General features: G+C 45.8%; 1 protein-coding gene across 2 annotated transcripts in view; it reads left to right on the top strand.

Moving 5' to 3' along the window:
- ift172 (intraflagellar transport 172) overlaps nt 1-23,258 on the top strand; it is a 291,193-nt gene that overhangs the window by 184,958 nt on the left and 82,977 nt on the right. For both annotated transcript variants that reach the window (XM_043682226.2, XM_043682236.2), the window contains 2 exons: nt 14,405-14,469; nt 14,552-14,732. In XM_043682226.2, the coding sequence (XP_043538161.1) occupies nt 14,405-14,469; nt 14,552-14,732 (246 nt within the window). The remainder of the gene's footprint in view (nt 1-14,404; nt 14,470-14,551; nt 14,733-23,258) is intronic.

Raw genomic sequence — 23,258 nt, forward strand, 5'->3', positions numbered from 1 at the left:
TAACAAAGTATCCGTTACACATAGTTGCGTTACACCATGTTCGCTCTGGATGGGTTATCATCCACAATTTCTCAGATACATTCCATAGTCCCCTCCACGCCTGTACATTGGGGGATGTTACCACACGCAAAAAGCGTTCTTTCTGTATTTGAGCATGCAACATTTGAATATGACAGGCAGTCCAATTTAACTGAGCCGTAATGTTCTCAAACAGTTCCTGAGTGGCGCCCCAGACATCCAGTTCCCATTGCAGAGATCGTATCATTATTTCAGCTGTCTCTCCTTGAGTCATCATTACGGATGGCATCCACCTTCCAATAGTATGTAGTCCTTGTGAGGTGGCCTGTCCCGTGTTAGATAATTTAGTACGGGTTACCTCAGAGTCAATGGCATTCGAGATACCCATAACAGTTCCTGCGCCTCCCAGCAGGGTGTCGTACCACGCTCGTCGCCGCCTCTTGGTATGACACTCGGGTATGAGGGGCAACTGTACCCGCCAATGAACATCAGTGTGCAGTACCGCCCGGGCCATCTGTTGACAAGTTGACATAATAGGGGCCAACTGTGTTCGATGCGACCGCACGCCCCCCGTGGCACCCCTCTTCGGTGCTGGCCCGCCCCGCGTGGGGTTTAATAACGCCTCAGACGGGGCGTTCGTCGAGGGCAGTACCATTATTAACCACATGAATCGATGACGATTCCGAATATCGGTGGCATTGCGCAGCCACAGATCTTCCCCCCGAGCTGTGACGCTCCAATGAGTCCCCGTTGTCCCGCATGTCTGGGTGCGTCGGTCCCACAAACACATCTTGACTTGGGCATTTACCACCAGGGTGCAATTAGGCGGTATGAACGATATGTCATATTTTTCCCCATCCCGGCGCATGTAGCACTGTGCACACGTGTACAATTGACAGTCGCTGGTGAGAGTCAGAACAACGCACTGCTGACCGGGTTCACATGTAAAGTCGTCCTGCGTCCGTCGCTGGCTACTGGCCTCCCACCGCACCTCATGGCGGGCGACCGGTACCAGCGTCCAGGCCGTGATACCGATGCCCTGGAGTGGCCATCCGATCGCGAACATCGCCAATAGGAGTCGCAATCCCCATGACCACCCCATGTTCAAGGCGGAGGGTCAGCCTGCGGGTGCATAGCAATTACAACATTATTTAGGTCTCACGTAAGTAGCACTGGTTCGCCGGGACGTTTGCCCAGGTCGGGTCTCCGGGGTACATAATGGTGACCAGACTGTCCTTCCCCTGTGCTATGATTTCGGCCGGCCTGGGGGGGCCGGTCGTCTGGCGCACCCATACCTTGGCCCCCTTAGTGTCAGTAGACCCAAATCCCCCCGTCCCACGCTCAGTAACCGTAACGGGAGCTCCCATCTCTTCCACCGTTGTAAGGTTACATGGCTTAATGACCAATTGCGCTATTCTGTCCCCCTTCTGTATCACGTAAGGTTCAGCGGTGATGTTGACCAGGATCACCCCCAACTCCCCTTGGTAGTCTGCGTCAATTACGCCTGCCATCACATCAATCCCCTTTAGTGACAGTCCCGACCGCGGGAGGATATGCCCATAGGTTCCAGGGGGACAAATCAACCCTAACCCGGTCTTAATCACCGTAGGTTTCTGTTGGATCAAAGTCTGGGCAGTTAGTGCTCGTAGGTCCAGTCCAGCCGAAGCCGGCGTGGCCCTTACGGGAATATCAGCTTCCTCAGCGAACTTCCACATTTTAATAGGCTGAGTCTTTGGGGTATCACATACTTGTATCATCCTATTCAAGGGTGTTACCCCATTTCCTAATGGGCGGTTATTAATTTGTTTCACCACCCGAATTAGTTGCTTCCTCCAACCCGTTAAGTCATTGCAACCTCCTGCTTTTCGTAGTGAGGACTTCAGAAGCCCATTCATTCGTTCTATAAGTCCCGCAGCTTGTGGGTGATAGGGTACATGATAAACCCATTCCACGTGGTTATCGTGACACCACTGCTTTACCGCCCTTCCTGTGAAATGGGAGCCATTGTCACTCTGGACCTGTATGGGCAATCCATAAAATTGTTCAATCAAATCTAAACATCGCAAGGTAGCCTGTTGATTGTTGTGACGACAGGGATGGGCTACCAAAACCCCAGACATAGTGTCCACAGCTGTACATATGTGGTTACATCCTTGTGAGGAGGGTAAGGGACCCACAAAGTCCATTTGCCAGCTCTGTCCCGGACCATCCCCCCGATGGATATGTCCCATCATGTGTTGGGGCACTCCCTGCCGCTGATGTTGACACTGCTCACACTGGTTTACTGCAGTCTTAACATCATCTACCATAAGATCTATTCCTCGGTCTCGAGCCCAGTGCAAGGTTCCTTGCACTCCCCAGTGCCCAGCCTTAAGGTGTGCCCATCTAGCTAGGTCCACTGAGGTGCCCCTTTGCACCATCATGGTTCGGACGATACCATCCACATATCGGTTATGTAGAGCTTCCACATCATTTCGAGAGGTATGGGCATCTACGTGGGTGATGTATATGACCAGGTATTGAGCTTTCTCCCATATATCCTCCCATAACTGTTTACCCCACACTTCCCTATTCTGGATCATCCACTGATTGGCCTGCCAAGTTGGCATCCATTGTGTCATGCCGTTAACCACTGACCACGAGTCAGAGAACAAACAAACTCCCATGACCCCTGCTTGCATGACTACCATATGCACTGCCTTTAATTCTGCCCACTGACTACTTTTTCCCTCCCCTAATTCTTCTAGGGTAGTGCCTTGTTTTGGGTTAAAGGCGGCAGCTTTCCATCTACGCTGTCCCGCTTTCCATTGGGCTGACCCATCTACGAACCAAGCCGTGGCTTGTTCATCCGGGGTCAGTTCATCATACCGTTTTCCCATCTTAACGGGTGATTCCTTGTATTCAATCACCTCAAACCGCTTTTCCCCTTCCTCAGGGGCCTCCGCCACTTGCTCATGTAGGACTGACACTCCTTTCTGTCCAGTCCGCACTCTCTCCGACACATACCATTTCCATTTAATGATGCTGCTCTCTTGGGCAGTTCCTATTCGGTGGGTAGTGGGGTCACTAAGTACCCACGGAAGAATAGGGATAGCTGTTCTCATGATCACTTCATGTCCAATGGTCAGGGCTTCGGTTTCCACCAAGCCCCAGTAGCATGCTAATAACTGTTTCTCAAAGGGGGTATACCGTTCCCCTGCCGGGGGTAATTTTCGGGACCAAAATCCCAGTGGCTTACGGGTCCTTTCCTGTTTTTGCCATAAGCTCCAATTGGCATAATCCCCCTGTGCTGAGACTTGCAGTTCTACAGGTCCTGACTGTATCTTTCCCAAGGATACAGCTTGCTGTATCGCTTGCTTAGCCATTTCAAATGCAGTTTGATGGACCTCCGTCCATTCGAACGCTGCCTTTTTCCTCGTAACTCGATACAAAGGTTTTAAAATTTGTCCTAAATGGGGAATATGCTGTCTCCAGAATCCGAATAACCCAATAAATTGCTGCACGTCCTTCTGGGTGTGAGGGACGGCAAAGACCTGAATCTTATTTTTAGCTTTCGCAGTGATTTCCCTTTCCCCCTTGTTCCACACGATTCCTAAGAATTTTACCGTTTGTGAGGGACCCTGGATTTTGGCTGGGTTGATCTCCCACCCATATCCTCGCATATGTTGAACCAGTTGGTCCAGCAATTCCCGAACCTGCTTCTGACTTGTCCCCTGTATCATCATATCGTCAATATAGTGCGAGATCATCACTTCGTCAGGCACTTTAAAGGCAGCCAAGTGTTCTGCAACTATCCGGTGGCAGATAGTAGGGCTATGCAGATATCCTTGGGGCAGTCGTGTGAACGTGAATTGTCTACCCTCCCAAGTGAATGCGAACTGTTCCTGCCTATCTTCGGGAATAGGAATTGTGAAGAAGGCATTAGCCAAATCAATTACTCCGTACCACACCCCTGGATGATGTTGGATTCGTCCTATAATAGTGACGGCATCCGGGACCGCTGCCGTCAAGGCCGGAGTGTGACGGTTTAGTTGCCGATAATCTACCGTCATCCGCCATGACCCATCGGCTTTATGTACGGGCCATAAGGGGTTATTCCACGCCGTGGTGCATGTCCTAAGCACTCCCGCTTCCAAATAATCCTTAATTGTGGCGGATATTTCTTTATGTCCGCCGGGAATCCTATACTGTCTAAGACTTATTACGCGATCGGCGATCGGGATGGGGAAGGGGTCCATCTTAACCTTTCCCACTAACACCGTCCTACAGCGCAAAGCCATTTTCGTGATTCCAAATTCAAACTTCCCCTGTTGGAGGTGAAGTGTTAAACCGGCCAGAATGTCCATTCCCAGGATCCATTCTCTAACCGGCGTAATGATAATTGAATAAGTTTTAATGGGCATTGTACCTATCTTTAGGGGCAATTGTACTGTTCTTCCTTCAATCAGATTACCTCCCAGCCCAACCAGCGTGACTGGGGTTCCTTTAAACTTATGGGGCGTCCCATAGATTAAGGTGGCCTCCGCCCCTGTGTCCACTAGAGCCATAACGGTTTGGACGGATTTGCGCCAATAGATAGTCAATGATACATGAGGTCGAATGTCGTCTGCTGACCATTGGCTCGTTCGTGGGCAAACCCTTGGGGCTTGGCCCGATTCCTATTGTTCCTCCCATTCATCTTCCCCAGACAGCACTGGGTAAAGACGTTTGCCTCGCCCTTCTTTGTTCTTGCCTTTCTTACTAGGTTTCCGGCCACGCCTATCCACTTTATAACACTCTCGGAGGGGAGGCCGTACCTCCTCCTCCTCCTCGTCCTCCGAGGATTCCCACCGCTGGGAAGTGGAAGTTCTACCCCTTCGAGGCTCATTAACAACCGGACCCCGTGTCTGACATTTTTGTGTTAGTAATTCCACTAGGTCTTCCATAGTGGGTCGGGACTCCGTCTCTACCCGGGACACCTTCAGTCCCTTTCGTCTGCATAAGTCTTTTAATTCCGGTGTAGGTAGGCCATCAATCTCTGATGCTGGGACCTGCGCCCGTATCAAAGCTTGCCACAAAGCACGCCGTGAGGGGCCTTGGTTACTTCCTTGATTAGGGTTTACTTTTCCCCCTGCTCGAGCCTCAGGGCGACGCCCCTCCGTGCCCCCCTGAGAAGCACGGGTTGTGGGTCCCCAATCCCCCAAACCACCCATCTCCCTCATCATACTACGGGCATCTCCTAGGGTTTCTCCCCGTCCACTCAACATTATGGTTAATAACAGTGGTTTATAATGGGGGGGGGCAGTCTTCACTAGATGGTCTCTAGTCTGTCTACTAACATTTGTGTTATCTACCTCGTCCAGCACTCCCAGCAACAGGGCATCCCGCACACACAAACGGGTTAGCCTCTGAACCCCTTCCTTAATCGTTGTCCAAGTTCCTTCCAAGGGGGGCCAATCGGACGGGAAGGGATACTGTTCGGCCACTGCCCTGGCATACATCCCAAATAGGGTCCCCATACTGCGATCTATTACCATATCCTTGGCTTGGTTGCGGTACCCCAGGTCTATGGCAGCATCCTTTGCTAATCCACCAAACTTGGGAGCATCCTGATAGTCTACCTGCACTTGTTGCCCCCCTTCCTCGAGGAGCCGAATTAGCCATAGCTCTAACGGCTCCCCAGGATTACGTCGGGTTTTCTGGGTGATAAACAGCACCTCATCGGTAGTGAAGTCTTCCGTTAATTCAGAGAATTCTGCGGGAGGCTGAGCCCGCGGTAATTCATGCATAATTGCCTCCCCTTGTTCATTCCGTATAGGGTTTCCTTTCTCATCTAACATTACCTCCCGTTGCACTGGGAGACGTCTCTGAACCTGCTTTCTCCTAACCACTGGTTTAGCTTGGAGTACGGGTGGGTCCTCTTCGTACTGATCATCTAAATCTCCCCAAATGTTCCCATCCCAATGATCGATATCCCACCGATCCCCGTTATTTAACTGGGCTACAAACGCCCGTACTTGTACCGGGTCCGGGGTTCGAGGGACCTTCCTTTTCTCTTTCCGTTTCTTAGCAGACAAATACATAATAGTTCGTCCTGCTAGTTCAGTTAATGCTGTCAATTCAGCTTTTAACTTCATAATTTCCTGCCTCAACATAGAGGCATCTCCCGAACTGAGTCCCTGCTCATGTTTCAGGAGGGCTAATTCTGCTTCAGCTTTTTGGCGCTTGTCTGACTGTTGTCTACAAGCCGCCGCACAGGCCCACATCCTCCGCTGTACCCCAGGCAATGGGTTCTTCGGCAGGACTGGGATCCTCTCAAGGGTGGACAGCAGCGACCCTGGGGTTCCTACGCCCTCGGCCTCCCAGTCCTCCGGTCGCCCCCCACCATTTCTCAAACAAACTGCCACGCCATGCCACGGCCCATGCCATCCCGGGACGGTCAGGACCTCCACAGTTTGTTCCTCTGGTTTCTTAGCCTTTTTCCAAAACATTGTTCTGTATCAAAATCTTTCCTCAATTGCGATTGATCCTGCCGGCTACGCCAAAATGTTTTAAAAAATTCTCAAGGTCAAGGACCAGGCTCGCAGGAAAGTAGTCTGACACAGAACAAACAGCCAAGAGGCGAGTCTGCTAGAATATAAGTGTTTTATTCCCCGCAGTGTCCCCACAACCAGTCTCGTACTTACAACGGGTCTGGCTTATACTCACTCTACATGTTACCAAAACTGGGAGCCGTCAGTTCTTGTAGAGCGGTTGCCAACAACCCACGCTCGGCGGTTAAACGTAACCCCGGAGCAGACTCTACCGAACTGGAGACTTCTCCAGCTGATATACCCTTTTCCAGATATAAACATTCATGTGAACAGCAGAGCAAGGCTAAAAAACACATTCCATTCTGGTTACATACAGATAAGAAGATTCACACGGGAAGGTGTATAACAAGATTCACACGGGACTAAGCGACACCTTCCATTTTCGGTTAGATTCACACATGTATTGGGACACAATTTTAACCCTTTCACCACACATGTCTCTAGGAATTCCCTGGCTGTTGTCTGTTTGGTTTTCCTATAATAGTAGTGTTGTCCCAGTCGAATTCATGTTGCTTGTCAACTGCGTGTGTGGCTACTAAGGATAGCTGGTCGTGTCGTTTCGTGGCTAGTTGGTGTTCATGGATGCGGATCGTTAGCTGTCTTCCTGTTTGTCCTGTGTAGTGTTTTGTGCAGTCCTTGCATGGGATTTTGTACACTACATTGGTTTTGCTCATGCTGGGTATCGGGTCCTTTGTTCTGGTGAGTTGTTGTCTGAGAGTGGCTGTTGGTTTGTGTGCTGTTATGAGTCCTAGTGGTCGCAGTAGTCTGGCTGTCAGTTCGGAAATGCTCTTGATGTATGGTAGTGTGGCTAGTCCTTTGGGTTGTGGCATGTCCTCGTTCCGTTGTCTTTCCCTTAGGCATCTGTTGATGAAATTGCGCGGGTATCCGTTTTTGGCGAATACATTGTATGGGTGTTCCTCTTCCTCTTTTTGCAGTTCTAGTGTACTGCAGTATGTTGTGGCCCTTTTGAATAGAGTCTTGATGCAACTTCTTTTGTGTGTGTTAGGATGGTTGCTTTCATAGTTCAGGACTGTGTGTGTGGCTTTCCTGCATACCTTTGTGGTGAATTCTCCATTAGGTGTTCTTTGTATCATCACGTCTAGGAATGGGAGTTGGTTGTCCTTTTCTTCCTCTCTAGTGAATCAGGTTCCTGTGAGTGTGGCGTTGATGATCCGGTGTGTGTTCTCTATTTCTGTGTTTTTAATGATTACAAAGGTGTCATCAACGTATCTGACCCAGAGTTTGGGTTGAATTTGCGGTAAGACTGTTTGTTCTAATCTTTGCATTACCACTTCTACTATGAGTCCAGAGATGGGTGAGCCCATGGGTGTGCTGTTGATTTGTTCATATATTTGATTGTTGAATGTGAAGTGTGTTGTGAGGCACAGGTCCAGTAGTTTGAGCATGCCGTCTTTGTTGATAGGTTCAACGTCCTGTCGTCTGTTCTGTATGTCCAGCAGATTGGCTATTGTTTCTCTGGCTAGGGTTTTGTCGATAGAGGTGAACAGTGCCGTTACATCGAATGAGACCATGGTTTCTTCCTTGTCTATGTGTATATTTCTGATGATGTCCAAGAATTCCTGTGTTGATTGTATAGAGTGTCTGGATCCGCTGATCAGGTGTTTCAGTTTCTGCTGTAGCTCTTTAGCCAGTTTGTGGGATGGTGTCCCTGGTAGTGATACTATGGGTCTGAGTGGGTTGTCTGGTTTGTGCACTTTAGGTAGTCCATAGAATTTGGGGGTGTTGTTGCTTTCAGGTTTCATTCTTTGTAGGTCAAACCTGGTTATCTGTCCGTTTTTTTTTGTATGTTCCTCAGTGTGTTGTTTATCCTGTTGGTGAGCTGTGGGGTGGGGTCAAACTCCCTCTTTTGGTAGGTGATGGTATCTGCAAGTAGTTGTTGCGCTTTTTAAATGTAGTCTCCTTTGTCCAGGATGACTGTCATTCTGCCTTTGTCTGCTGGTAGTATGATTATGTTCTTATCGTTTTTTAGTGCTTCCCTCTCCTTGGTGTTGAGGTTATGTGTTTGTCTTTTCCTTATTATCAGAGGTACGATATTTTATCTCACTGTTGGTTGTGTCTCTTCTGTCGGTCCATTGTTCCTGAGTGTGCATTCTAGTTCTGCTAGGAAGTCTGCTATCTTGGCGTCCCTGTGGTTGTAGTTGAGTCCCTTGGCCAGTATTGTTCTTTCCTTGTCTGTGAGCTGTCTGTGTGAGAGGTTTCTAACCCAGGTGTGTGTTGTGGTGTCCTCTCTGTTGTGTGTTAGTTTGACCATTTTTTTCTTTTAGTGTCTTTTTTTTGCGGTGTGTGGTCCTGTTCTGTCCTATGGTGATGGCCTGTTCTATGGTCCGCTTACATTCCTGATTGGTGGTTTTTGAAATTAACGATTTTTGGCGCTCAATTTCTTGTCTGTATTTGTGAAGTCTGTTGTGAGCGTCTGTAATCATTACCTGGATCATCCTGAATCCGTTCTGTCTGGCTGTGTCCCTGGCTTGTGGGTTGTTAACTGGTGGCCTGTATCTGACACATAATGGAAGGATTCGATTCTTTCAGCATTCGTGCAGGAACTGGAGATGTTCGTATGTGGCGCTTAGGCGGTTGGCACAGGATTCCCATTTCCTGGCTTGCCTTAGCGTCTCTCGCCCGTAGGTGTTCAAAGTTTGTGAGAAGATTTGTAGCTCGGGTGTTCGTTGTTGTGGTTCTGTTCGCCGAGCTGGGAATTTGTGTTGCAGACGTTTCGTCCCCTGTCTAGGTGACATCCTCAGTGCTTGGGAACCTCCTGTGAAGTGCTTCTGTGATGTTTCCTCCGGCATTTATAGTGGTTTGAATCTGCCGCTTCCGGTTGTCAGTTCCAGCTGTCCATTGCAGTGGTCAGTATATTGGGTCCAGATCGATGTGCTTATTGATTGAATCTGTGGATGAGTGCCATGCCTCTAGGAATTCCCTGGCTGTTCTCTGTTTGGCTTTCCTATAATACTAGTGTTGTCCCAGTCGAATCGACAGCCAGACTACTGCGACCACTAGGTCTCATAACAGCACACAAACCAACAGCCACTCTCAGACAACAACTCACCAGAACGAAGGACCCGATACCCAGCATGAGCAAAACCAATGTAGTGTACAAAATCCCATGCAAGGACTGCACAAAACACTACACAGGACAAACAGGAAGACAGCTAACGATCCGCATCCATGAACACCAACTAGCCACGAAACGACACGACCAGCTATCCTTAGTAGCCACACACGCAGATGACAAGCAACATGAATTCAACTGGGACAACACTATTATTATAGGAAAGCCAAACAGAGAACAGCCAGGGAATTCCTAGAGGCATGGCACTCATCCACAGATTCAATCAATAAACACATCGACCTGGACCCAATATGCTGACCACTGCAACGGACAGCTGGAACTGACAACCGGAAGTGGCAGATTCAAACCACTATAAATGCTGGAGGAAACATCACAGAAGTGCTTCACAGGAGGTTCCCAAGCACTGAAGATGTCACCTAGACAGGGGACGAAACGTCTGCAACCCAAATTCCCAGCTCGGCGAACAGAACCACAACAACGAGCACCCGAGCTACAAATCTTCTCACAAACTTTGAACAGACCCTTCTGTCCATGCTGACCAGATAGCCTGCTATAAGGTAAAAACAATGACTGGAGATGCTGGAAACCAGATTCTGGATCAGTGGTGCTGGAAGAGCACAGCAATTCAGGCAGCATCCGACGAGCAGCAAAATCGACGTTTCGGGCAAAAGCCCTTCATCAGGAATAAAGGCAGAGCCTGAAGCGTGGAGAGATAAGCTAGAGGAGGGTGGGGGTGGGGATAGAGTAGCATAGAGTACAATAGGTCAGTGGGGGAGGAGATGAAGGTGATAGGTCAGGGAGGAGAGGGTGGAGTGGATAGGTGGAAAAGGAGCTAGGCAGGTCGGACAAGACCGGACAGGTCAAGGGGACAGTGTGGAGCTGGAAGTTTGAAACTAGGATGAGGTGTGGGAAGGGGAAATGAGGAAGCAGTTGAAATCCACATTGATGCCCTGGGGTTGAAGTGTTCCGAGGCGGAAGATGGGGCGTTCTTCCTCCAGGCGTCTGGTGGTGAGGGAGCGGTGGTGAAGGAGGCCCAGGACCTCCATGCAGCTTGCTCATTTGCCCTTCCCCACCTCATCCTAGTTTCAAACTTCCAGCTCCACACTGTCCCCTTGACCTGTCCAGACTTGTCCGACCTGCCTAGCTCCTTTTCCACCTATCCACTCCACCCTCTCCTCCCTGACCTATCACCTTCATCTCCTCCCCCACTCACCTATTGTACTCTATGCTACTTTCTCCCCACCCCCACCCTTCTCTAGCTTATCTCTCCATGCTTCAGGCTCTCTGCCTTTATTCCTGATGAAGGGCTTTTGCCCGAAACGTCAAGCCTGCTATAAGGTCAACCCTCAACCTTCAATGCTCCAGAGAAAGTAGACCTATTCTATTCAGGCTCTCCTTATAGCTCAAACCTTCCAACCCTGGTAAAATCCTTGTGAATCTTTTCGTAACTCAGTTTTAAAAATATATTTTCCTATATGGACTTCAAACATACAATTTATTGCTTCTAATTAACAGCTAATTAACTATGAGTCCTTCCACTGAAATTCCAAATACTCTAAATACTCTTGAACCTTAATAATATTTACATTAGTATCAATTTCACTCAATTAAAACTGGAAAACTATTCAGTTTCAAATTTCTTACAAATTAATGCAGTATGTCTTGTTCTGCCAAAAACCTGCGCTATTGTTTAGAAAAATCTAAGTGGCATTTATTTATATACCATGTGAAAAGTTGCCCGGAAATTTAATATTGATTACTGAATTCAGCTAAATGAAATTCAGAAACGTTAGAAATTTCTCTTGAGAAATCTGTTGCAGAAGTTGACGCAAAATTATTGAAATCATGATCAAAGATAGCGCTCATTCTGTTGAATTCGGTTAAAGGACAAAAATATAATTGCGTTAATGAAAGAACAGTAATTAGCGATTTTTGAGAAGGTTTGTAGCTCAGGTTGATGATATGTATGATACAGACAAAGAAAGACACCACTTTGACTGAGACAACGCACACATCCTAGGACAAGCAAAACAAGGACATGCACGAGAATTCCTCGAGGCTTGGTATTCTAACCGGAACTCCATCAATAAACACATCGATTTAAACCCATCTACCTTCCCTTGAAAAAAAGAACCGGAAATAGCTTCACCCACCTTAAAATCCAAGACCTATAGATAGAGAGGTGGGACATACCACCAGCGCTTCAGTGGAGACTCTCACTGATGATGTTACCTCGTCATGGTGTCAAAAAATCTGAAAACAAACTTTCCAGCTCAGCGAGCTAACTAACATCCAAAGAACAGTACTCATTTAAGCAGTGCCAAAGTTATATGACAATTAATTTTCATGGAATACAGAACATTTGTAATTGCTCCCCATTGAATTAAGCTATTTCCAGTGTGGAGTTTCAAATACTGGAAATGATTCTTAAAAAAATTCAAATCCAAAGGTGCATTAACTCAATCATCGTGCAAGTCTAAAACGTCACATTTTCAAGTTATACATTTACTTAATTGTTCAGAAGAATTGATGTTGATGTTGCCAGAAAATATGCCAGCAATGCGATTAAATCATATAATAAATAAGTAAATTATGACTTGTATTTAACAGCACGTCATACAAAACACTTTAAATTCAGTCTGATAACAACATATTTTATCATGATTATTTTATTGAATGCAAATAATTTCCTAAAAAATCTAAAAATTAAGATTAGGATGACATCTCCATTTGGCAAATTTAATATCATAGCTCATTATTTGACCATACAGCTGAATTTGAAAAACACTTACTGTTATATTCACATTGGATCAAGATTAATTCTTCAGCTAATTAACATGAATCTGAAATATTAATCAAAAACTGAAGCACGTTACCCCTAATATGAGTAAATAATGAAATCACATTATGTAATTAATAGAGGAAGAAACACCAATTTTACCAGGATACCATGTCATACTAACCTTTCTGTAAATATCTTTGCATTAATAATGATCAAAAGTGAGGTATGGTTTATAGGGGATCTAAATGAATAGGATGGACCCAACTAATGTAAGAATAGACTTACCAAGCCTTTTTCCTTCCTATGAAGTGCCAGTCAGCTTGATCTTTGCAACATCAAAGAATTCCTTAATTTCTTTTTCATATAACCTGGATAGAAAGTCTAGATAGTTCTTATTCAATCCTTCATTCAATTAAGAATCTGGAATTAAAGGTCTAATGTCGATTATTGGAAATTCACTAAGCTGTTCACTCAAGTCCTTCACTAAAGGGGAAGAAATCTGTCATCATTACCTGGTCCGGCCTACATGACTCCAGAGCCACAATAATGTGGTTGACTCTTAACTACCCTCTAGGCAATTTTTTAATTCATTCATGGGATGAGGGTGTCGCTTGCTAGGTTAACATTTCTTGCCCATCTGTAATTGCCCAGAAGTAAGAGTCAATCACATTGCTGTGCATTTGGAGTTACATGTCAGCCAGACCAGGAGGAAAGATGGCAGTTTCCTTCCCTAAAGAACATTAGTGAACCAGATGGGTTTTTCTGACAATAGACATTGGATTCATGGCTATTATTAGACTCTTAATTCCAACTATTTGTTGAATTCAAATTCTACTATCTGCCATGGCAGGATTTGAACCCAGGTCCCCAAAACTTTACTTGGGTTTCTGGATTAACAGTCGAACAATATTACCACTGGACTATTGCCTCCCACCAATTAGGGATGGGAAATTAATGCTGGCCTAGAAAGAGATACGACATCTCATGAGTGAATTTAAAAAAAAAAAGCCCTGGAAAGAGGTGCTTATGAAAGCTGGTCTTTCCAGATAGGTCTTTGATATCATAGACCTTGGTTGACAGACCCCTATGAGCAGTTGGTTGAGGACCAGGTTAACAAGGATCCTGGAGACTCAGGGGGTTGCCTCTGGTGAGGACAGGGAACACCCCTAAAAAAGGATTCCGCTCCTGATCTGAAATTAAAGCTGCTAGCCGTCACCAGCCTTGATAAAATAGTGATGAAGGCAGAAATCAACATTTAAGTGGCAATTAATTGGCTATATCAGGGGCTTCAGTTGATCCAATGTTTGGAGACTTACCTGACACCTTCCCCACCCACTGTAAAATGAGAGCCACGATCAAGAAGGGTGGAATGTCAGGCATTGCATTTTATGAGCCTTCTCCTGCCTTTTGGTATATGAGCAGGGAGGCTGTAAAATCCAGTCTATTATGCCAATGACTGACTTTTCTTATTTTTTAAAGATTTATGTTGATCTATATCTACAAGGAATTGGGCATGGATCATATAGTATGATGTGTGATTAATGCACTTAAAACTAGCTGTTAGTGAAAAGAAAATTACATCCTTTTCCCTTTGTTTTTATTTCTGAGCTAACTTCAAAACTAAGTGCCAGAATAATGGTACTTATCATTAGTGCTTTTCTTGGAACTTTTGATAATGTAGCATCATGAAATAATATTTTATAGCATATGAAACAGGTTTTATTTGGAAGGAAACAAGGAGGTATTTTTCCTTATCTATTTATAGAGCATCATTTATTAATCAACTATTTCAGAAATGATTGCAACATTGCCACAAGTAAGTAATAACATTTATATTGAGGAAATTGAATATTGAGAAATGGTGTAAAATTCCTGAAGGCAAAAGTTTTACTTGTGATAACTTTCAGAACTAAATTCCGAATGTTTCACCAATTGTAGGGTAAATTTCAAGAGGCAGAAACTGAATTTGTTAAAGCAGGAAAATCAAAGGAGGCTGTCCTCATGTGAGTCTTTTTTTTGGATAACTAATTGTATGAACTTATTCTTTTACTCTTTTGCTGTTTAACATGTAGTTACTTTTGAAAGGTATGTGCATAACCAGGATTGGGATGCAGCCCAAAGGGTTGCGGAAGCTCATGACTCTGACAGTGTGGCTGATGTCTTGGTCGGTCAGGCACGCTTTGCCTTTGATCAAAAAGAATATCAAAAGGCTGAGGCTTTCCTTCTACGAGCTCAAAGACCAGAATTGGCAGTCAAATATTACAAGGTGAGAACAATTTTTTTAATCGTTATTTTGTCAATGAAAAGTATACTGAAATTTAGCTGCAAGTGCTAATATCTCATGATAAAGATAGCTTTGCAATTCCCATTGTGAAAGGATGATTTGTTTCTAAAGTAACCTGAATCTAGGAGATAGACTAAATCTGCAGATGCTGGAGATTCAGAGCCAATTAAATGTGGTGCTGGAACTGGCACAGTAGGTCAGGAAGCACCTGAGGAGCAAGAGAATCGATGTTTCAGGCATAACCCTTCATCAGGATTCATGAAGGGTTATGTGCAAAGCATTGACTCTCTTGCTCCTCATATGCTGCCTGATCTGTTGTGCCACACTTTATCAACAATAAACTGAATCTCAACATGTAAGCAGTGCATCTTTGCAGTGTGTGAAATCCTCTTGTTTTTACAAGCTAGAAAGACAAGGACAACAGGTACATTGGAGTACCACCATCTTCGAATTCCCCTCCAAGCCGCGCCCAGTCTGACTTTGAAGCTGCATTGCAACTCTATCATCAAAATCCTGACACTTCCTATCTCACAGCACCAGTGGGGGTACCCACATAATGTGAACTACAGTGATTTAAGAAGGCAGAGCACCACAACTACCTGCTTGTGGGGTGGGCAATAAAAGTTAATCAAGCCAGCCATCCCACATCCTGTGAGTGATTTTTAAAAAATGATGGATTGGTGGCAATGCTGACCCAACTTAACCAGAAAACCTAGCACTTGTATGATGTAACAAAAAATAAATACTTGGGACACAATCTTATGTTTTTTTAAGGTCAGTCATCATTAGTTCTAGGGAGTTTTAAGACCATAAGAAATAGGAGTGGAAGTAAAACCATTCGGCCCATTGAGTCCACTCCACATTGATTGTCTACCACATCTCTCATATCAAATTTCAGCCCCATGTTTTGTTTCTGAACAGCTTGAAACTAATTGGATATAGAGTCATACAACACAGAAGCAGACCCTTTAGTCCAACTCATCTGTGCTGACTAGACATTCCAATCTGACCTAGTCCCATTTGCCATATCCATCTAAACCATTCCTATTCATATACCCATCCAATGCCTTTTAAATTGTACTTGCCTCCACCACTTCCTCGAGCAGTTCATTCGTACACGCATCATCCTTCGTGTGAAAAAGTTACCTCTCAGGTCCTCCTTAAATCTTTCCGCTCTCACCTTAAAACCATGTCCACTCGTTTTGGAGTCCCCCACGTTACGGTAAAGACCTTGGCTATGACACTCTGCATGCCCCTCATGATTTTATAAACCTGAATAAGTTTACCGTTTAGTCTCCAACTTCCTGAGAGAAAAGGTCCAGCCTATTCAGCCTCTCCCTATAATTCAAACCCTCCAGTCTTGGCAACATCTTTGTAAATCTTTTCTGCACACACTCAAGTTTAAAACCATCCTTCCTGTAGAAAGTTAAAAATCACACAACACCAGGTTATAGTCCAACAGGTGTAATTGGAAGCACACTAACTTTCGGAGTGCCGCTCCTTCATCAGGTGATTGTGGAGGGCACAAATCTAAGGTACAGAATTTATAGTAAAAATTTAAAGTGTGATGTAACTGAAATTATACATTGAAAAATACCTTGATTGTCTGTTGAGTCTTTAATCTGTTCAAATACCATGATAGTTTCACTTCTTTCATGTGTAAATCACAAAACCTTTTTTTAAAAGTTGTATTCTCAGCTGAGCTGTAACAATGGGTGTTAGCTAGACAATATAGTGAAAAGGTTAACCCCCGGGGTTCTCTGTCTATGCTATGATGTTTAGATTGATTCTAATCTAAAAAGTGCGATAACACAGTTTCACATGAATTCATGCAGTTTTTGAGCAAAGTACAATGTAACTCTGCAAGTACAAATTCACCCCACAAAATATATGTGTGCATGTGGATCTTTGTCTGTCTGTGTGTGTGTCTGTCAGGGTTGGGGGTTATGAGTGTGAGAGGGAGTGTATATGTTTGTGTGTAGTGAGTGCAGAGTGTCTTAAGTCTGTGAGGGGGTGCATGTGTGAGTATGGGAGTGTGTGTGCATGCCTGAGGTGGAGGGTTGTGAGTGTCTGTGAGAGAGAGTGTATGTGTGTGTGCATGAGTGTAGAGTGGTCCAAGTCTGTGAGCGGATGCCTGTGGGAGTGTGTGTGTCTGTAAGGGTGTGTGTGAGTGTTTGTGTATACATGTGTCCATGTGTATGTGTGAATATAGGAGTGCCTGTATGTGTGTGTAGGAGTATCTGCGTGTGTGTGTGTATAGTGCAATAGTGATCACCTGTAATGTGACATGAACCCAAGGTCCCAGTTGAGGCCCTCCCTATGGGTACTGAACTTAGCTATCAGCGTCTGCTCGGCCACTTTTCGCTGCTGCCTGTCCCGAATTCCGCCTTGGAGGATGGTCACCCGAAGGTCCAAGGCCGAATGTCCTGGACCACTGAAGTATTCGAGGAGAGAGTGAGGTCTACAGATGCTGGAGATCAGAGCTGAAAATGTGTTGCTGGAAAAGTGCAGCAGGTCAGGCAGCATCCAGGGAACAGGAGAATTGACGTTTCGGGCATAAGCCTGAAGAAGGGCTTGTGCCCGAAACGTCGATTCTCCTGTTCCCTGGATGCTGCCTGACCTGCTCCGCTTTTCCAGCAACACATTTTCACCACTGAAGTGTTCCCCAACTGGGAGGGAACACTCCTGTCTGTTGATTGTTGTGCGGTGCCCAATCATCTGTGGTCGTAGCTTTTGCTCGGTTTCCCCAATGTACCATGCCTCCGGGCATTCTTGCCTGCAACGTATAAGATAGACAACGTTGGCTGAGTCACATGAGTACCTGCCACATACAAGGTGGAAGGTGGCCCCACGTGTAACGATGGTATCCATGTCCACATTCTGACACGTCTTGCAGCACTCACCGTGACAGGGTTGTATGGAGTTGTCCTGAGAGCTGGGCAGCTTGCTACGAACAATGATTTGTTTGAGGTTTTGCGGTTGTTTAAAGGCAAGCAGTGGAGGTGTGGGGAAGGTCTTGGCAAGGTGCTCATCCTCATTGATAACGTGTTGCAGGTCACAAAGAACATGGTGTAGTTTTTCAGCTCCTGGGAAGTACTGTCAGTTGCAGCACGTGTCTGTCTCCTGAGGAGGTCATTACGGTTCCTTGCTGTGGCACGTCGGAACTGGTGGTCGATGAGTTGAGCATCGTACACCGTTCTTGTGTGGGCATCCCTGAGTACTTCCAGGTGCCCGTCATGTTTCTCCTCATCTGAGCAGATCCGGTGTTCACGTAGGGCTTGTCCATAGGGGATGGCTGTTTTAATATGTTTTGGGTGGAAGCTGGAGAAGTGTAACATTGTGAGGTTGTGTGTGGGTTTGCAGTAGATTGTGGTGCCGAGGTGTCCATCCTTGATGGAGATGCATGTGTCCAAGAATGAGACAGATAGTCGAGAGTAGTCCATGGTGAGTTTGATGGTGGGATGAAACTTGTTGATATCACTGTGTAGTTTTACCAGTGACTCCTCACCATGGGTCCAGAGGTAAAAAATGTCGTCAATGTACATTAGATTAGATTAGATTAGATTAGATTACATTACATTACATTACATTACATTACAGTGTGGAAACAGGCCCTTCGGCCCAACAAGTCCACACCGACCCGCCAAAGCGAAACCCACCCATACACCTATATTTACCCCTTACCTAACACTACGGGCAATTTAGCATGGCCAATTCACCTGACCCTGCACATCTTTGGACTGTGGGAGGAAACCGGAGCACCCGGAGGAAACCCACGCAGACACGGGGAGAACGTGCAAACTCCACACAGTCAGTCGCCTGAGGCGGGAATTGAACCCGGGTCTCAGGCGCTGTGAGGTAGTACCTGGTGTACAATGTTGGTTGGAGATCCTGCATAGAGAAGAAGTCTTGTTCGAACCCGTGAATAAAGATGTTGGCATATTGGGGTGCAAATTTGGTCCCCATGGCTGTTCCATGTGTCTGGATGAAGAACTGGTTGTCAAAGGTGAAGATGTTGTGATCAAGGATAGAACGGATGAGTTGTAGGATGGTGTTTGGAGATTGGCAGTTGTTGGTGCTGAGTACTGAGGCTGTTGCAGCAATGACATCATTGTGGGGGATGTTGGTGTGGAGTGCTGAAACATCCATTGTGACGAGGAATGTTCCAGGTTCGACTGGTCCAGGGATGCTGAGTTTCTGTAAGAAATCCACAGTGTTGCGACAGAAGCTGGGGATCCCCTGTACAATAGGTTTCAAGATGTCTTCAACATAGCCAGAGAGATGCCAACATTCAGTGGTGGACTCTCCCTCTTTATGGGCATTTAAGAGGGCATTGGATAGGTATATGGAGGATAGTGGGTTAGTGTAGTTTAGGTGGGCTTGGATCGGCGCAACATCGAGGGCCCAAGGGCCTGTACTGCGCTGTATTCTTCTATGTTCTATGTTCTATGTTCTATCTTTATGAGACCACCTGTCTCATTCTTGGACACATGCATCTCCATCAAGGATGGACACTTCAGCACCACACTCTACCGGAAACCCACAGACAACTTCACAATGTTACACTTCTCCAGCTTCCACCCAAAACATATTAAAACAGCCATCCCCTCTGGACAAGCCCTACGTGTACACTGGATCTGCTCAGATGAGAAGGAACGTGACAGGTACCTGGAAGTACTCCGGGATGCCCTCACAAGAATGGGATACGATGCTCAACTCATCGACCGTCAGTTCCGACGTGCCACAGCAAGGAACTGTAATGACCTCCTCAGGAGACAGACACATGCTGCAACCGAAAGGGTACCCTTCGTTATTCAGCACTTCCCAGGAGCTGAAAAACTATGCCATGTTCTTTGTGACCTGCAACACGTTATCAATGAGGATGAGCACCTCGCCCACACCTCCACTACTTGCCTTTAAATAACCGCCAAACCTCAACCAATCATTATTCGTAGCAAGCTGCCCGGCTCTCAGGACAACTCCATACAACCCTGTCACAGTAGGTGCTGCAAGACTTGTCCGAATGTGGACATGGATACCACCATTACACGTGGGGACACCTCCCACCTTGTACGTGGCAGGTACTCATGTGACTCAGTCAACGTTGTCTATCTTATACATTGCAGGCAAGGATGCCCGGAGGCATGGTACATTGAGGAAACCGAGCAAAGGCTACGACAACGGATGAATGGGCACTGCACAACAATCAACAGACAGGAGTGTTCCCTCTCAGTTGGGGAACACTTCAGTGGTCCAGGTCATTCGGCCTCGGATCTTCGGGTGACCATCCTCCAAGGCAGAATTCGGGACAGGCAGCAGCGAAAAGTGGCTGAGCAGAGGCTGATAGCTAAGTTCAGTACCCATAGGGAGGGCCTCAACTGGGACCTTGGGTTCATGTCACATTACAGGTGATCACCATTGCACTATACACACACACAGACACCCCTACAGACACACACTCACACATGCATCCCCCTCACAGACTTAAGACACTCTACACTTACTACACACACATATACACTCCCTCTCACACTCATAACCCCCAACCCAGACAAACACACACACAGACAGACAAAGGCCCACATGCGCACACATATTTTGTGGGGTGAATTTGTACTTGCAGAGTTACATTGTACTTTGCTCAAAAACTGCGTGAATTCATGTGAAACTGTGTTATCGCACTTTTTAGATTAGAATCGATCTAAACATCATGGCATATATAGAGAAAACAGGGGGCTAACACCTTCAACATATTGTCTAGCTGTCACCCATTGTTACAGCTAACTTGAGAATGCAACTTTTTAAAAAAAGGTTTTGTGATTCACACATGAAAGAAGTGAAACTATCATGGTATTCGAACAGATGAAAGACTCAACAGACAATCAAGGTATTTTTCAATGTATAATTTCAGTTACATCACACTGTAAATTTTTGCTATAAATTCTGTGCCTTCGGTTTGTGCCCTCCACAATCACCTGATGAAGGAGCGGCACTCCGAAAGCTAGTGTGCTTCCAATTAAACCTGTTGGACTATAACCTGGTGTTGTGTGATTTTTAACTTTGTACACCCCAGCCCAATACCGGCATCTCCAAATCATCCTTCCTGTAGAACAGTGACCAGAGTTGTACGCAGTATTCTAAAAGTGGCCTCACCAATGTCCTGTACAGCCGTAACATGACATCCCAACTCCTGTACTCAGTGAAGGCAAGCATGCTAAATCCTTTCTTCTTCTTCCTGTCTACCACTTTCAAGGAACTGTGTAACTCCACCTTTGTTTGGCAACGTTCCTCAGGGCCCTACCATTAACTCTGGTAGGGCAAGCCTACCACACATTTCTCAGCCCATTGGCCTATCTGATCAAGGCCCCATTGTGCTCTGACTTAACCTTCTTCACTATCCACTACACGATCTATTTTGGTATCATTTGCAAGCTTGTTAACCATGCTTCCTGTATTCACATCCAAATATAAATGATGAAAAGCAGTGGACCCAGCACTGATCCTTGTAACACGCCACTGATCACAGACCTCCAGTCAGAAAAGCAACCCTCTACTACCACTTTGTCTCCTACCTTCAAGCCAATTTTGTATCCAATTGGTTATCTTCCCCCTAAATCCCATGTGAACTAACCTTACTAACCAGTCTATCATGTGGAACCTTGTCAAGTGGTTTGCTTAAGTCCATATAGACAATGTCTATCACTCTGCCTTCATCAATCTTCTTTGTCACCTCTTCAAAACTCAATCAAGTTAGTGAGACATGATTTTCCATGCACAAAGCCATATTGACTATTCCTAATCAGTCCTTGCCTTTGCAACTGCATGTAAATCCTGTCCCTCCGAATCCTCTCAACAACTTACCCACCAGCAACGTAAAACTCACCGGTCTATAGTTCCCTGGCTTTTCCTTACAGCCTTTCTTAAATAATGGCACCACATTAGCCGACTTGCAATCTGCCAGCACCTCACTCATGGCTATCAAACATCTAAGCAAGGGACCCAGCAATCTCAGAATTTGCCAGCATTTCTTTTTGCATTTGTGCAATTTTTAAAAGCCTGTTATGGACCCAGTCAAACACTGTCAGTCCACAGCAGTCCTGCTCTTCATTTGCCCAGACATGGCAGATAGGGGAAAATCAGTGTCTCACTTTGCAGACAATATCCTGTAGGTCCTGTCGGAAGGGGTGGTGCTGATGCAGGACTTTCTCCCTCAGGACCAGCAGTGGTGGCCACAACCCAGGTAATGCCAGTCTGGTTCAAAATTGCCACCCAGGTCAGTGCAGTCTCAGCCATCTGGAAGAATGTCCATCAAATGTATGAAGATGATCTATGTCTTTCACCACTCTGCCAGCATAAATGCCACTAGGTGCTCTCTGATGCCTCATATTCACTTCAACTCTGCTATTGTCCTCATCTCCCACAACGCTCCCACAAAAAACACCAAAGAACCATGGATGCTGAAAATCAGAAACAAAAACAAATTGCTGGAAAATCTCAACAGGTCTGGCAGCATCTATTTATCTCTCCACCCCGGAGGCTCCCTGCCTTCATTCCTGAATTTTGCCCGAAACGTTGATTTTCCTGTTTCTCGGATGCTGCCTGACCTGCTGCGCTTTTCCAGCACGACTGTAATCTCGACTCTGATTTCCAGCATCTGCAGTCCTCACTTTTGCCTCTATGAAGAGAATGCAGAGTGAATGTTTTGGGTAACCCCCACACCTCCCCGAAGAAGGATCACTTATCCTTTAACAACCCTGATGAAGGAACTGAAGATATTGTTGCTAAGTTTGCAGATGACACAAAAATTGGTGGAAGATGGGGTAGTGTTGCCTGCAACATCTTCCCTCAGTCACTTGCCACCCTGATTGGTATCTAAAGTTTAAAGAATCCTTGAGCATGCGGGTTCTTAGAGGCTGGCACGTGTCAGTTGCTACGGTTTGCAGATGTTGGGTGTGTGTGACTAGTGCCCATAGAGTATGTGCTGAGGTTTTGATGCCAGTGTCCAAATTGGAGGTTGTTCAAAGCAAATGGCAAGCTGAATCCAGAGGCACTAACTCTGGTTTCCTTGTCAAGTTTTCCTGACATCTTTGGTAAGGTGATATTTTGAATTTTAATGAGGCATGTTTTGGCATTAACAAGGCATTTAGTTTAACAATTAATAATGACCGTCAATTGGCATCTCACCACTGGCCATGAGACTCACACCACACCACTGGCAAAAAGTATAAAACATGAAGCAAGAGGATCATCAAAATGGGTCTCACCACATAAGTCAACCAATTTGTCACACCTCTCATTCCTATAAGATTCCAACCTTGAAGTAAGATTTGCATGGTCAGGAAGGAGTGATCACATCCAAAGTGAGACCTGCCCAGAATGAGTGTATAATTCAGGGAATTTGGAGGTATTATGGAAAGTCAGTGCAGAGGGGATGCCAATAACAATTGGCATCTCACCACTGGCCAGTGAGAATCGCACCACACCACTGATGAAGAGATGAAAACATGA

This window comes from Chiloscyllium plagiosum, unplaced genomic scaffold, assembly GCF_037043375.1.
Source record: "Chiloscyllium plagiosum isolate Xiang-an unplaced genomic scaffold, Cpla_swu_hap1 HiC_scaffold_3, whole genome shotgun sequence".
NCBI lineage: Eukaryota > Metazoa > Chordata > Chondrichthyes > Orectolobiformes > Hemiscylliidae > Chiloscyllium > Chiloscyllium plagiosum.